At 66.1% G+C, this 12,584-nt stretch overlaps 2 protein-coding genes and 1 long non-coding RNA gene across 7 annotated transcripts; 1 reads left to right on the plus strand and 2 right to left on the minus strand.

The window, feature by feature from the left end:
* Nucleotides 1–458: 458 nt before the first annotated feature.
* Nucleotides 459–3,871, minus strand: IRF7 (interferon regulatory factor 7). 3 transcript variants are annotated; one of them, XM_086384233.1, is made up of 9 exons: nt 3,379–3,871; nt 2,872–3,167; nt 2,626–2,788; nt 2,337–2,544; nt 2,041–2,099; nt 1,767–1,944; nt 937–1,464; nt 746–864; nt 459–672 (listed from the first exon to the last, which is right to left on the minus strand). In XM_086384233.1, exons 2-9 carry the CDS (start codon nt 2,889–2,891, stop codon nt 505–507), a joined length of 1,443 nt encoding a protein of 480 aa, XP_086240359.1. In that variant the 5' UTR covers nt 2,892–3,167; nt 3,379–3,871; the 3' UTR covers nt 459–504. The 3 variants fall into 3 exon arrangements, with proteins under 3 accessions (XP_086240359.1, XP_086240360.1, XP_086240361.1); XM_086384234.1 differs by having other exon boundaries at nt 3,464–3,526; XM_086384235.1 differs by lacking the exons at nt 2,041–2,099; nt 3,379–3,871 and having other exon boundaries at nt 2,872–3,136.
* Nucleotides 3,872–4,267: 396 nt separating this feature from the next.
* Nucleotides 4,268–9,440, plus strand: LOC147341638 (uncharacterized). The gene is made up of 2 exons (XR_015157771.1): nt 4,268–5,712; nt 9,344–9,440. It is a non-coding gene; the product is annotated as an uncharacterized LOC147341638 (long non-coding RNA).
* On the minus strand, nt 4,571–11,713 carry CDHR5 (cadherin related family member 5). Of its 3 annotated transcripts, none has more exons than XM_086384223.1 (15): nt 11,543–11,713; nt 10,905–11,080; nt 10,510–10,560; nt 8,855–8,947; nt 8,649–8,750; nt 8,462–8,572; nt 8,208–8,378; nt 7,603–7,693; nt 7,386–7,483; nt 7,093–7,293; nt 6,863–6,976; nt 6,710–6,785; nt 6,105–6,263; nt 5,394–5,587; nt 4,571–5,081 (listed from the first exon to the last, which is right to left on the minus strand). In XM_086384223.1, exons 1-15 carry the CDS (start codon nt 11,604–11,606, stop codon nt 4,662–4,664), a joined length of 2,121 nt encoding a protein of 706 aa, XP_086240349.1. In that variant the 5' UTR covers nt 11,607–11,713; the 3' UTR covers nt 4,571–4,661. The 3 variants fall into 3 exon arrangements, with proteins under 3 accessions (XP_086240349.1, XP_086240348.1, XP_086240350.1); XM_086384222.1 differs by having other exon boundaries at nt 6,105–6,623; XM_086384224.1 differs by lacking the exon at nt 6,105–6,263.
* Nucleotides 11,714–12,584: the final 871 nt, after the last annotated feature.

The raw sequence follows: 12,584 nt of genomic DNA on the forward strand, positions 1-12,584 counted from the left end.
CTCAGGTGTATACTTGGCTCCCCACCTCCCAGGTGGCACCCTGTTGGCAGTTCCCACTGGCCAGAAACAGGCCTTGGGCAAAGCAGACGGAGTCCTCGTTCACAGCAGAGGGACCCAAGGGCTGCCTCTCTGGCACAGGGGGACGTCTGTGCACTCCCAGCAGTTTGTTGGCTCTAAAGCGTGGCCAGAGCTCTCACTGTGAAGTAGAAGAGGGAAGGGGCGTGCACAGGGGCCTGTGGGGGCAGGGCCCACAGTGTGATCCGCTGAATCCACGATGCCCTCCAGAGCCCGAGCTCCACCCTGCCCCCAGTGGACACTGGCATGGTTCTCAGAAGCTGTTTCTTTTGTTTCTTAGCCAAGCTGTGTGGCATGTAGGATCTTAGTCCCCCAGCCAGGGACCGAACCTGTGTGCCCTGCATTGGAAGTATGCAGTCTTAACCACTGGACCGCCAGCGAAGTCCCCTTAGATCTTTTTATTGGATTGGAAGGGGTTGGGGGTCTGGCTTAGGCAGCCTGTTCCACCTCCATCATGAAGTGCTCCAGGAAGTGCTCCAGGTCTTCGTAGAGGCTGTTAGAGCTGGAGAGGCAGAGGCTGAGGCTGCCACTGTCCAGGGAGGACACACCTTCGCGTTGCACAGCCTCCAGGTACGCCCGGCACAGCCACGGCTCCAGCTGCGGGGAGGGTGCTGTCAGGCCAGGTGGGGGCTGTGTGCAGCCTCCCCCTCCCTGGGACCTGGCCCCTCACCTTCACCAGGACCAGGCTCTTCTCCTTGGGCCTCCCCACTGATAGGTCCTGCCCGAAGCCCAAGTAGATGGTGTAGTGCGGGGAGCCGCGGCGCTGCTGGGCCCGGAACTCCACCAGTTCTATGGAACAGGGCTCTGGTGAGGGGGCGGGGCACAGAGGGCCCAGAGCCCCAAGGCAGGTGCGTCACTGACCTTGGAAGAAGGTGCCGAAGTCAAAGATGGGCGTGTCACAGTCCCGGGGCAGCAGGCGAGCGGGGCTGGAGGTGCTGGCTGAGCCCAGGGGCCCCCCCACCTCCCAGTAGACTTTGCACTTGCCCAGGCGCCGGGCCCACAGCCACGGCCCCCGGAGCTCCAGCTGCAGGCCAGGAGCCACATGCTGCAGCAGCTTCTCCGTGTAGTGGAGCTGCTTCTGGTCGGGCAGCCCGGCAGGGCTGGGGAAGGCTACCTGCTGCAGCGCTGGAGCCCCTCCAGCTACAGCAGAAGGGCCGTACAGCAGCACGCAGCGTGGACGCCCCACCACCTCCTGCAGCACGGTTCGGCCTTTATACAGGATGCTCAAGTCCAGGGCCCCTAGGCTGGGCTCCGGCTGCAAACCAAGCTGTGAGTAGCCAGGGCCAGCCAGGGGCGGCTCCCCTGCCATTGGCGTGCAGGCACTGGCAGAGGCTCCCATGTGGGGCTCTGCCTCTAGGGGCTGCCAGGGCTCTGGGGGTGGGCCTGCATCTGGAAAGGAAGAGAAGCCTGAGGTGACACCTGGGCCCCCAGGTCCTCCCTTTCCCACACGTTCCCTGGCTCCTGGGACTGTGGCCTGAGGCTGGAGGCACCACCTTCTCTGTGGCAAGTACAGCTCCCAAGCAGAGGGCTCTGGCCCTGCAGAGGCCCAGCTATACTGGCCCAGCTGTGACCAGCACCATCCCTGCCAAGCACCCCCTCCCCTGGGCCACCCTCTCTCTCTCCAGGCACTCTGCTGTCTTGCCTGTCCCTGCAGGGTGGAGCACCCCCCACCCCCTGCAAGAGGCCCTCACCAGGAGCCTCTGGGGGGGTCAGATCCAGCAGATGGTCCTCCAAGCAGCTCTGCTGCAGCGCCTGGATCAAGAGGTCCCCGGCATCTCCAGCTAGGCTTGGGGGGCAGGGTTCAGGGTTCAGCCGGTGCCCCAGGCTCTCACCAGTATCTGCTGCCAGGCAGGGCCCCAGGAGGCCACCCTGCAGAAGAGGACAGCGCCAGCATAAATGAGCTGCCCCCAGGCCCAGGGAGGGAGCAGCCTCAACCCAGGATGCAAGAGTGCACAGGGGCCTTACCCTTGCAGGTGGGGCATCTTCTAGGGCCTCGTCCTCCCCCTGGTCAAAGCCTAGGCCTTCTGAGGGAGAATTAGGGTTGGGGAAACGCTGAAGTGAGGGATGTCAACGCCCCCTTGGTCCCGGAAGCTGGGCTGCGCTGCCCCTTGGAGCCCCAGCGGCCTCCTTCCCTCCAGTGCTGCCTCCCGTCTAACTGGCGCCAGCTTCTAAAACCTAAAATCTGACTTGGCAGCTACTCCCAGGACACAGCACAGTCCCCCTGCCGGCAGCGCCCCTCCCCCACCCCCGGCCTTCCTCACCTGGGCACCCCGGCTCGGAGCTGATCTTGTACACCTTATGAGGGTCGGTAGGGTCCCCCGAGTTGTCTTCCAACATCACAAAGCGTTGCGTGCTGCGCAGAGCGCAGCGGAAGTTGGTTTTCCAGGAGGCCCGCAGCGCACTCTCAGGGATCGGCGGGGCACCTCCACCGCTGCGGAGCGGCCACCTGCCGCGGGCCACGGCCCAGGCCTGAGAAGGAGTGTGGAGCACGTGGCCTGGACTTGCAGGCCTGAGCGGCCCTTCCCCGCCCGGGCAGAGCTAGAGTCTCACCTTAAAGATGCGCGAATCGGCCTCGCCCAGGTCCTTCCGCGCGAAATGCTTCCAGGGTACGCGGAAGCGCGTTCGGGCCGCGTCCAGCCACCGTAGCCCCTCATAGCGGCCGCTGCTGACCTCGCCCAGAAGCCAGTCTCCGAAGAGCACGCGCGGGGTTCCCCTGCGGGCGGAGCAGCCAGGTGTCAGGGCGCAAGGGGGCCGCCGGGGACGTGGGGCCGGCACCGGGCAGGGAGGCGGGCTCACCGGTCTGGAGCCTCGGCCATTGGTCCCTCCGCAAAGGCTGGGCCTGGAGAGAGCGGCACGCCCTGTGCTCAGAGGGCTGGGGTCGCGGCGCGGTCGGGGGTTGGCGCAGAAGAGAGAGGAGGGCTGTCTGTGAGTCTCCACAGGTAGTCCCGGGTGTCGGGGGGTCACAGACGCGGGCTTCCCGTCACGGCGTTGCGGAGGTGAGTCCTGGCCAAGACGGCGCTGGATGTGGCTACAGATGTGGCCGGCGCGCGCACGAAGCGTCACAGGTTTTGAGCCGGCGTCCGGGCTGGGCCCTACGGGGGCGCGACGGGAACGGCCGCAGGAAAACGAAACCCGGCGTTACGGAAAAACGAAACCTAACCCGCCACGCCCCGCGCGTCACCGCCACCTCCCCGTCCAGGTCCCCGAGTTCCGGACCCGGGCCCCGCGCCGACATCCGTGCAGCCCGCTCCCTCCTGGTCACTGCTCTGCGAAGCGCATCCCGCACCCGTGCCTTCCACCGACCTCCGTGGTCACTGCTCCGAGAATCGACCCCGGAGTCCGACGAAGCCTTCACTCGGGTTCTTCCCGCGTTGGGTCTCCCCAGTACCTGGCGCAGGTTCGGGCCGCGTTCAGCCTCAGGACGCGGAGTCACCCGTGGGGAGATTGCTCCCCTGGGGCTCACGAGCAAACACTTTTATGGTGGCGGGGGCGGGGGCGGGGCGGGGGCGGGGCCGGGCAGGGGCGGAGCTCCAGGTGCGGGGGAGGAAGTCACGTGCGCCTGGAGCGGGGCTGAGCGCAGGTGCGCAGGACGGGCTCTTGGGCCGCGGCGGGAGGCGGCACCGGGGTCCTGGCGACCTTGGACCAAGCCCCGATGCGGCCCAGCTGCTCCCCTCGCTCAACCAGCGCAGCGGGGCCTGGGGCCAGCAACCAGCTTCCCGGGAGAGGCCGTGGGATAAGCCGGGGGTTCCAGAAACAAAACCTGGCGCATCGCGGAGCGGAAGAGCGGGCAATGGGCGCGTGGGAGGGGCTGCGGCCGCGCTCTTTGGATTCTTAACCAGTGACAGTTCCTCAGGCAATAATATTCAAATACTGTCGAGATTAAAATACTTGGAAGGGATGGAAAAACACCGGCCACCCGGAAGGAACGGTAGTGGTGGGGGGGCGCGGTGCGGAAGTCTTGCCTGAGGGCCGCCCCGAGGAAGCCAGTGGAGGGGGTTCAGGCCCCAACTCCGTGACTCTGGGTTCCGTCCGTCCATAGCCTCTGTTCTGTGCACCCACCAGCCCCACGTGCCGCCCTAGGCTCGTGGCCACCGTCGTTCTGGGCCACACCCCCCACCGCCAATCAGTCCAGCCGCCTGGACTAGGTGCCTCCGCGAGCGCCCCAGAGCGTTTACTGCCCTCACTGTGGCCCACAGGTGCAGCAGTGTGACCCTCGGGACGGTCCCGGGGCCCACACCCTCCCACACGAGTCCTTGAGGGGGGCTTCTGGCCAAGTGGCTCCTCAGCCTCCCCCAGACGAAGAATGTCCATGTCGAGTCGGCCGTGGTCAGACCAGGAGAGGAACTTCCTGGCCACCAGCTGGCACCAAGCCTGGGAAACCCCTCGCGCAGCCGGTGGTTTCCGGGAAACGGCGCCGAGAGCTCAAAGCAGTGCCCAGACCGCCCGCCCCTCGCGGCTCCCCCAGCGCCCCTGGCGGCCAGCACACGTCCCCGCAGAACCGAAAATGTTAGTTTATTCTGCGCCGTGGAGTGTGGGGACAGCCACCAACCCGACTCTCGGGGTCCAGACTCTGGGGGGAGGTGGCGTTAGAAGTGGATGGAGTAGGTACCAGGCGCGTCCTGGGCATCCGCAGCCTCGTCGCCGCTGCCCTCGCTGCCAGAGTCGCCAGCGCCACCCGCTTCCGAGGCTGGCGTGTTGAGAACCACCACGTCGGCCTCGGCGCCGATGTCCTCTCCGAACCACACGGCCTTGTAGCCGCCCTCAGGCCGCCGCTCCTTGGTCAGGATGGACCTCACGGCCGCCGGGCTGCCCCCGTCCGCGGCCTTGGCAGGGGCCTCTGGGAGCCGACGCGGGGTCTCAGGGCTGGGCGGCGCGGGCTCCGGGGGCTCGGGGTCCCGGGGCGCCGGCAGGGCGTGGCTGGGTGAAGGGCTAGGCGCCGGCGCCCAGTTGGCGTCGTCCGAGTCGTTGAGGAAAGCCTGGTTGTCAAACCCTTGAGGCTGGGGCTCCTGGGGGCCGGCAGGAGCCTGCGGTCAGCCAGCGGCCAGCTGGGCTCGGCCACCCTGCCCCCGACACTGGGGGCCGGGCGCTCTGCCCCTCCACCCTGCTCTCCTCGCCTCGCACCCCATCTCCCACTCTGACCACTGGCCTCCCTCCATCTCCCACGCTGCCCGCTGCCTCACGCTGCCCAGCTCTCCATCCTGCCCCCTCTCCACCGCCCCGCCGTCTCCGGCTGCTCTCTGTGGAGTCTCCAGTCCGACTCTGCAACCCTCTCTCCTGGCCCTGCAGCGGGCAGCTCCTGCCCCCACGCCAAGCCTCACCAGCGCTCGGCCAGAGCCGCACGTGAGTCGGTGGCCGTAATTCTTGTAGACCAGGACCGCGAGGGCGATCAGAGCCAGGAGGAGCAGTGCGCCCAGCACCCCGCCCAGTACCGCCATCTCTGCCTCCGAGAAGCGCCGGTCCCCAGCCTGGCCTCCGTCTGGCCTGCCTTCTGTTCCGTCTGTTTCAGGTGTCCCTGCGGGCAATGTGACTGCTGCCCACTTACTCTCACACCCCAAGCACTCCCAGGCTGAACTGCGGGAAGCTCAGGACACGCTGAGAGCAGGCCAGGCCTGGCACCAAGGGCCGCGGTTCCCAGAGGTGGGTACACTGATCCCCCACAGGGAACCCAATAGGCCGGCCTGCTGGAGAGGGCGGGGAGGGGGTGTCAGTGCCCACCAGTTCCAAGTGGGAGGCCGAGGGGGCCACTATTCCATCAAGGAGATGTGGGCAGCATGGGGCCTGTGGACTGAATGACGCTGGGAACTGGGGGGGTCACTGAACCCCAAATCTGGGCTCTGCCCCAACCCCCACACCTTCCCCAGTTTAACTCCTGGCACCCTTAGGGCCTGTCTCTCCCCTAGACCAGAACAGACCTCCCTTGGGGTTTCGTGGTCATGCTGGGCTGACCTGGGGTCAACCGTGCCCCACGGTGATGACCCAGTCATGAGTCAGGGAGCGTGAGGGTGACTCAAGGGTAATGGGGGTGCTACCTGGCGTCCAGGTGTTCCTGCTGGACCCAGGGGACATCGGCGTCGAGGTCTGTGCTGAGGCCCCGCTGGCTGAGGCTGTTGTGGGGGAGGGGCTGGTTCCCACACTAGGGGGCCCCGCAGGCGCAGGCGTGGAGGAGGCCGGTGGCCTCAGAGTGGTGCCTGAGGAGGGGTGTGGGCCAGTGTCCCCCCCAGAGCTGGTCGTGGAGGACCCCTGAGAGGGCTCAGGGGGCTGGGGGGCTTCCGAAGTGGGGCTGCTCGAGGGTCTGGTTGCTGAGCCCCCGCTGGGTGAGGCTGCTGGGGGGGAGGGGCTGGTTCCCACACTGGGGGGCCCCGAAGGCATGGAGGAGGCTGGTGACGTCAGAGTGGTGCCTGGGGAAGGCTGCAGGCCCGTGTCTCCTCCAGAGCTGGTCGTGGAGGACCCCTGAGAGGGCTCAGGGGGCCGGGGGACTTCCAAAGTGGTGCCGCTCGAGGGTCTGGTAGTTCCTGCCGTCTCTGGGGATGTGGGGGGACCTGGGGGGCCTGGGGCCAGTGACAGGGCTTGGACTCGCCACTGTCCCCAGCAAGGGGCCCTCCCCCTGCCAACCTGGGGTCCTTGGGAGGCTCACCTGTGGGGGAGGGCTGAATCTGAATCTCCACGACCGTGGTCGCGGTGCCTGAAGTCACTGTATTGTTGGCCTCAACCTGGGCAGGAAGGGGGTTTGTCCGTCCTGGGCTCCAGCTGGACCCCTGGCCCTCTGAGACCACCGCCCACCTCTCACCTCGGCGTAGAAGACCCCGGCATACTCCAGTGAGGTAGCAGTCAGGACTGCTTCTCCGTCCATTCGGAAGTTAGAGTTGTTGGTGATTCGATACGTGATGGCTGAGTTGAGGTCCTAGACGTGGCCGCAGTTAGTCTGGAGCCCAGGCTGCTCTGCAAACCGCTCCTCCCCCGTCCCCCGCCCCCCACCAGCAGGAGGCCAGGCAGATCAAAGGACCAAGCGGTGCCTACTGGGAATTCAGGGTCCTGGGCCCGGATCCTCAGCGGCTGGGAAGGGTCAGCTGCATCCTTGACGACCACGCCCACCCCAGAGCCAAGCCCTGCAGTGCCACGATACAGGCTCTGGGTGAAGTGGGGCACGCTCCCGCTGGCGTTCCGGGCCTCCACCGTGACCTTGGTCACGGAGTATCGGGCATTATCAGCCTGCTCGCCCTGGGGGTTTGGGAGACAACAGTGACCAGCTGGTCCTTGAGCTGCATGTTCTGTAGCTGTGGGCCCAAGCAGGGCCTTGTGCAGGCACCAACCTTGACCACCAGAAGGAAGGTCTTGGCGTTGGGGATGCTCTTGGTCATGGTGAGGTTGCCCGAGTCGACACTGATGGAGAATGTGCTGTCCTCGTTTCCTGAGAAGACGGAGGGAGTGTTTGGGTGGGGTGCCCTCTGGAGGCCTGAGGTCTCCCCACATAGGGATGGGTTCAAGGTGTTCCCTGGAGAGGGAAGTTGGGAGCTGCTGCCCACTCACCACTGATGATGCTGTACTTGATGGGCTGGTTGATGCCCTGGTCCCCATCCACGGCGTACACGGGCCCAGGATGCAGGATGAGGGGGGCTGGCTGTGGGAACAAGGAGGGGCGAGGACCCCGTCGGGCTGGTGCTGTGGCCGCTGCTTGGCCTTCCTGCGCCCCTCCAGGAGGCCGGGGTCGCTACCAGTGGGCAGCCAAGGACACAGCCCAGTCGTCCAGCACTCTCCACTGCAGCTCCGGATCTGGGGCTAATGAGTCAGTTTGCCCAGAGACATTGGATCAATCTGAACATGCACGTCTGTCTCAAGAGGCAGCACTCAAAGATGGGAGGGCGCACCTGGTGGCCGTGCCAGGCCCCCAAGCCTCCCCAGCATCCTCCCCCAGCTCACTGCCCACTCGCTGGGCCCCAGGGGGCTGTCTGGCTGTGCCCTGAGGACAACTGGACCCAGTTCCCTCACTGGCATTTCAGAGGCCCTGGCCACCATGGCGTGGGGCAAGACTGGTTTACGAAAGAAGTTTCACTTTTCCTTGAAAATTACAACCACTCCGGCCCCCCTTGCAGGCCCCATGCCCCTGCCACCCTGCTCCTTGGGGTCCTCCATACCAGTCTGTGGCCAGTGGGCACAGCCCCATGGTACTGGGCATGGATGCAGACAAAACCATCCGAGTAGCTGCAGGGCAGGAACCAGGGGGGCCGCAGGTCGACGGGCTGCACCTCCAGGACCAAGGTGGCTGTGGCTGTGTTTCTGGGCTCTGTGGTCTCCTCCTGTGTGTCCTGCAACAGCCCGCCCTGCGGTCAGGCCTGCGCGCTGGGGGCCGAGGCCGTGCGCGGGGCCGTGAGCGGGAGTGCCTGCTCACCCGGGCCAGCAGTCGGAAGGTCATGTTTGGCCACCTCTCCAAGTCCAGTGATTGGTCCAGCCGAAGTGCTGGGCGGTTCGCACCCACCAAGGAGAAGAAGCTGCTGGCACCCTGGGGAGGCAGGGGACTCAGCCCGAGAGGACGCAAAGGGGAGGGGTGCCCGGAGCAAGGAGCTGGGAGCACTGACCAGGGTGACCTCTTGGAGGGTGTAGAAAAGGACATCGTCTTTGTCCTGGTCCTGGGCCTCCAATTCTGTCTCTGAGATGACGGTGGTGTTCACCCGAGTGTCCTGGGGGGCGGAGGGGCTGGTCTGGCCGTGACCTTGACCCCCAGGCTTAGACCCCGGCCTCCAGATGCCCCAGATGGTACCGGCCGCTGCCCCCTCTCGCTCACCTCAGGCACTTCCCAGAGCTTGGTCTCATAGGGGAACCTGGGTGGGTTGTCGTTGACATCCAGCACAGACACAAACACCCTCAGCTGAGTCACCTAGGGGAGGGAGAAGGTCCCCGGCCAGGCCGGGTGAGCTCATTCCGGATGCTGCGGTGCACCCCAGACAGCTCTCCGCCTGGGGCTCCTGCTCCAGGCATTACAGACAGGGAACAGAAAGTGATTTTAAAAACACAGAAGTGTGGGACTTCCCCGGTGATCCAGTGGCTGAGACTGAGCTCCCAACACAGGGGGCCCGGGTTTGATCCCCAGTCCCTTGTGGCTCAGCTGGTAAAGAATCCGTCCTCAATGCAGGAGACCTGGGTTCGATCCCTGTGTTGGAAAGATCCCCTGGAGAAGAGAAAGACTACCCACTCCAGTATTCTGGTCTGGATATTCCATGGACTATACAGTCCATGGGGTCACAGACGCGATTCTCACTTTCTTGTTTTTCAGGGAACTGTTAACAGATCCCACACACGGCAGCTAAAGACTCTGTGGGTGTCTAGGACCTGGTGCAGGCAAATAATGAAAATAAAGATTAAAAAGTACAGACAGAGGCGTGGCTGACCTGGAGAAAAATCACACAGGCCCTGCGGGGTGCGAGCAGCAGAGCCCCACAATGAGGAAAATGGCAAAGCAATCCAATTTCTTCAAACATAAAACTCGGGGGGAATCAAGAAACCCGTAGATTGAAAGAGACGTGAGAGAAACCTCAACCAGCTGCTCCAGGTGGACCTTTCTGGGGACCCGATTCAGGCAAGAAACTGTCACAGACGCCTCTGGCCCCGGGGGAGTGGGGACGCGGGGTGTCGCACTGCTGAGGGGTCCCTGCCTTCCCCGGTGTGATGGTATCACCGCGGGAGGGGTCCCTGCCTTCCCCGGTGTGGGTGTGATGGCATCACCGCGGGAGTGGAGCCGTTAAGAAGCAGCCTTATCTTTTATTTTATTATTATTTTTTTTAAGAAGCAGCCTTATCTTTTAGAGCCTCATCCTGAAATCTCCGTGGTGCACTGTGATGTCGGCTGGGGGCACCTACGGGACTCAGGGAAAACCGAAGAGCCGACTGGCGCGCGGGAGGGGGCGCGAGGGTGGGCGCCTCTCCGAGGACGTGTCTATCCAGGGAGCGGGCTCCTGCTCTGCTTTGATTCACTTCATTCCGGAGGCGGGGACCCCGCTGGAGAGCCTCCCTTTACTGGAGAGAGTATTTCTCCTGCCGCGCCCTGGGCTGGGCGGGGCCACGGGGGGAGTCAAGGACCCGCTGGAAGATGCTGCTGACCAGGCCCCAGGTGGACGCCCGGGGTGGGCAGGACCTGGCCTGAGGCAGAAGCAGCAGATTAGCGGAGGAGGGACGGGGGAGGGGAGGACGGAGCTGGCGGGAGGGGTGCCTCCCGGGTCGGCTTGGGGGACCCACTGGGCTGGGTTGGGAGCTCAAGGCACAGTCTGCTGGAGGCAGTGTGGCCTTGCTGGCACAGAGGTGACTCCTGAACACGCCACCAGGCGGGGTCAGCAGGGAGTGACCGCGGCCAGGCAGGGCGGAGCACAGAGGTCCAGGCCAGGGCACTCTGACGTCAGAGGGGGTGGGCTCGGGGGTCGTGGGAGGAGTCTGGGGGCGCACTCACCACAGAGTCACCGCTCCTGCACTCCAGGTGAGCCAGCAGCATTGTGTTCGCCTGTGAGGGGGTGGGCGTGGGACTCACCTGACCGGCTGGCCCCGCCGACTGTCCCCATCTCCCAGCTGAGGAGACGGAGCGAGGCAGGTGCTGGCTCGGGGTCCGTGTCCCCCGCCCTGTGTCCAGCGGGCGTCAGGGCCCGGCAGCTTGACTCCCTGAGGGGCCCACCCCCGAGACCAGGCCCTCAGCCAAGCCTGGGGTTCCAAGAGGCCCCCTGGGCAAACTGAGACCCAGAGAGCCCCAGAGACCCCCTCTCTGGGGACGAGTGTCAGTGCCCAGGTGGATCCCACAGGGGGTCCCTGCCGCCCCCACGGGCACAGCCAGCCTGGGTCCGCTGTCCGCACCTCATAGTCCGGGGTCACGTTGAGAAACAGCTGATTCCCCTGGATCCGAAACGCAAAAAGGGTGGACGAGGGTCCAAGGGTCACCTGCTGGCCCTGGGGGACGTAGATGTCCAGGAGGGGCTCCCCGGGGTTCGTGTTCTCCTTGACGGTGAGGGAGGTCTTGTCCACGGAGCAGACTGGACGTCGGGGAGGAAGGGTCGGTGCTGCCAGCCCCCTGCCCGCGCCCCGCCCAGCCCCCCGCCCGCTGGCCAGCCCCCCGAGACCCGCCCAGCCCCCTGCCCGCTGGCCAGCCCCCCGCACCCCGCCCAGCCCCCTGCCCGCTGGCCAGCCCTGCCCCCACCCCCGCCCGCGCCCCGCCCAGCCCCCCGCCCGCTGGCCAGCCCCCCGAGACCCGCCCAGCCCCCTGCCCGCTGGCCAGCCCCCCGCACCCCGCCCAGCCCCCTGCCCGCTGGCCAGCCCTGCCCCCACCCCCGCCCGCGCCCCGCCCAGCCCCCTGCCCGCTGGCCAGCACCCCCCCGCCCCGCCCAATCCCCTGCCCGCTGGCCAGCCCCCTGCCCGCGCCCCACCCAGCCCCTTGCCTGCTGGCCAGCCCCCTCCCTCCGCGCCCCGCTCAGCTCCCTTCCCCTCCACGCCTGTACCCTGGGCCTGGGCCTGGGCCTCAGCCGCGAACAGCAGCGGGAGCAGCAGGACCCAAGTCCCCATCTGGGCGGTGGTGGCGGGCGGCCCGCAGAGGGTCCGAGCCCGTCTGGTGTCCAGGACCCGCTGAGCCACCTGGGTGCTGCCTGGCGCTTTCTCCTCCCGGGTGACCTTCGCCCCGCCAGGCGCCGCCCCACTTTATGGTCCTTTACAACCGCCACCCGCAAGCCTGGCCTCCACCAAGGGGGCCCCCGTCGGCCGCCGGCCAGGCCCCTCTGACTGCAAGGAGAGGGAGACCAGATCCAGGCCACGTGCAGGGGCTGACGGGGCTCACCCCACAGACCCCGAGGAGCTCACAGCCGGGCAGGGGAAGCGGGAACCAGGGCTTGGACTGAGTGGTCAGGGGGACTGGCTTCTGTGCTCACTGTATTCCCCCACCCCACCTCTGCTGGGCTCCTCTGCCAGAATGAACAGGCGCAGTGCTGGGAGTCAGCTCTGTGAGGTCCAGGCCCACCTCCTCTCCGTACTCAACCCTCTAGGGAAGGGAAAGGTTATTTGTGTCCCAGGGACTCCCCTACCTGTCCCAGAAACAAGCTGGCTTCCTCCAGGCAAGGCTGGGTGAGCCCACAGTGACAGAGATGGAGTGTTCCAGGGACAGCTGGCAGCTCTGGGGGGGCACCCTGGGTGCCAACAGAGGGGCATCCTGGTGAGGAACCTTAGCCCAGGCCCCCAGGCATCCTGCCTCCATTTCCTTGGCCACCTAGGCTCAGTAGCTGGGAGGCACCAGTGGGTGCGGTCCCGAAGGGGAGAAGGGCCCGCTGTGATGGGGCGTGGGGTGGCGTCTCCCCCGCCTCCTGGCCTGAAACACCTTCGTGGAGCAGCCCTGCCTGCTGGTCCTCCAAGGCCTCCTGCAACCCCGGCACTTCTTGGGCTGTCGTCACCGGCCCTGCCCCACAGGTCCCGGGGTAGTCAAGGCGCTCGGCCAGACGGCGGGCCAGGACACAGGGCCGAGAGTCACGCTCAGTTCCCTCCACTGGGGAGCCG

This window comes from Bos grunniens, chromosome 29 (genome assembly GCF_055505025.1).
Source record: "Bos grunniens cultivar Pamir isolate PY7600 chromosome 29, Bosgru_T2T1.0, whole genome shotgun sequence".
Lineage (NCBI taxonomy): Eukaryota > Metazoa > Chordata > Mammalia > Artiodactyla > Bovidae > Bos > Bos grunniens.

Excerpts from the sequence above, each read along its gene's own strand:
- CDHR5 (XM_086384222.1), bottom strand. The coding sequence starts at position 11,606 with ATGGGGACTTGGGTCCTGCTGCTCCCGCTGCTGTTCGCGGCTGAGGCC. Across the intron at positions 7,484-7,602 it reads CAAGTACAGCATCATCAGTG|GAAACGAGGACAGCACATTC; the intron begins GTGAGTGGGCAG and ends CCGTCTTCTCAG. Across the intron at positions 5,588-6,104 it reads CAGGAACACCTGGACGCCAG|GGACACCTGAAACAGACGGA; the intron begins GTAGCACCCCCA and ends CATTGCCCGCAG.
- IRF7 (XM_086384233.1), bottom strand. The coding sequence starts at position 2,891 with ATGGCCGAGGCTCCAGACCG. Across the intron at positions 1,945-2,040 it reads AAGATGCCCCACCTGCAAGG|GGTGGCCTCCTGGGGCCCTG; the intron begins GTAAGGCCCCTG and ends CCTCTTCTGCAG. Across the intron at positions 1,465-1,766 it reads GACCCCCCCAGAGGCTCCTG|ATGCAGGCCCACCCCCAGAG; the intron begins GTGAGGGCCTCT and ends CTTCCTTTCCAG.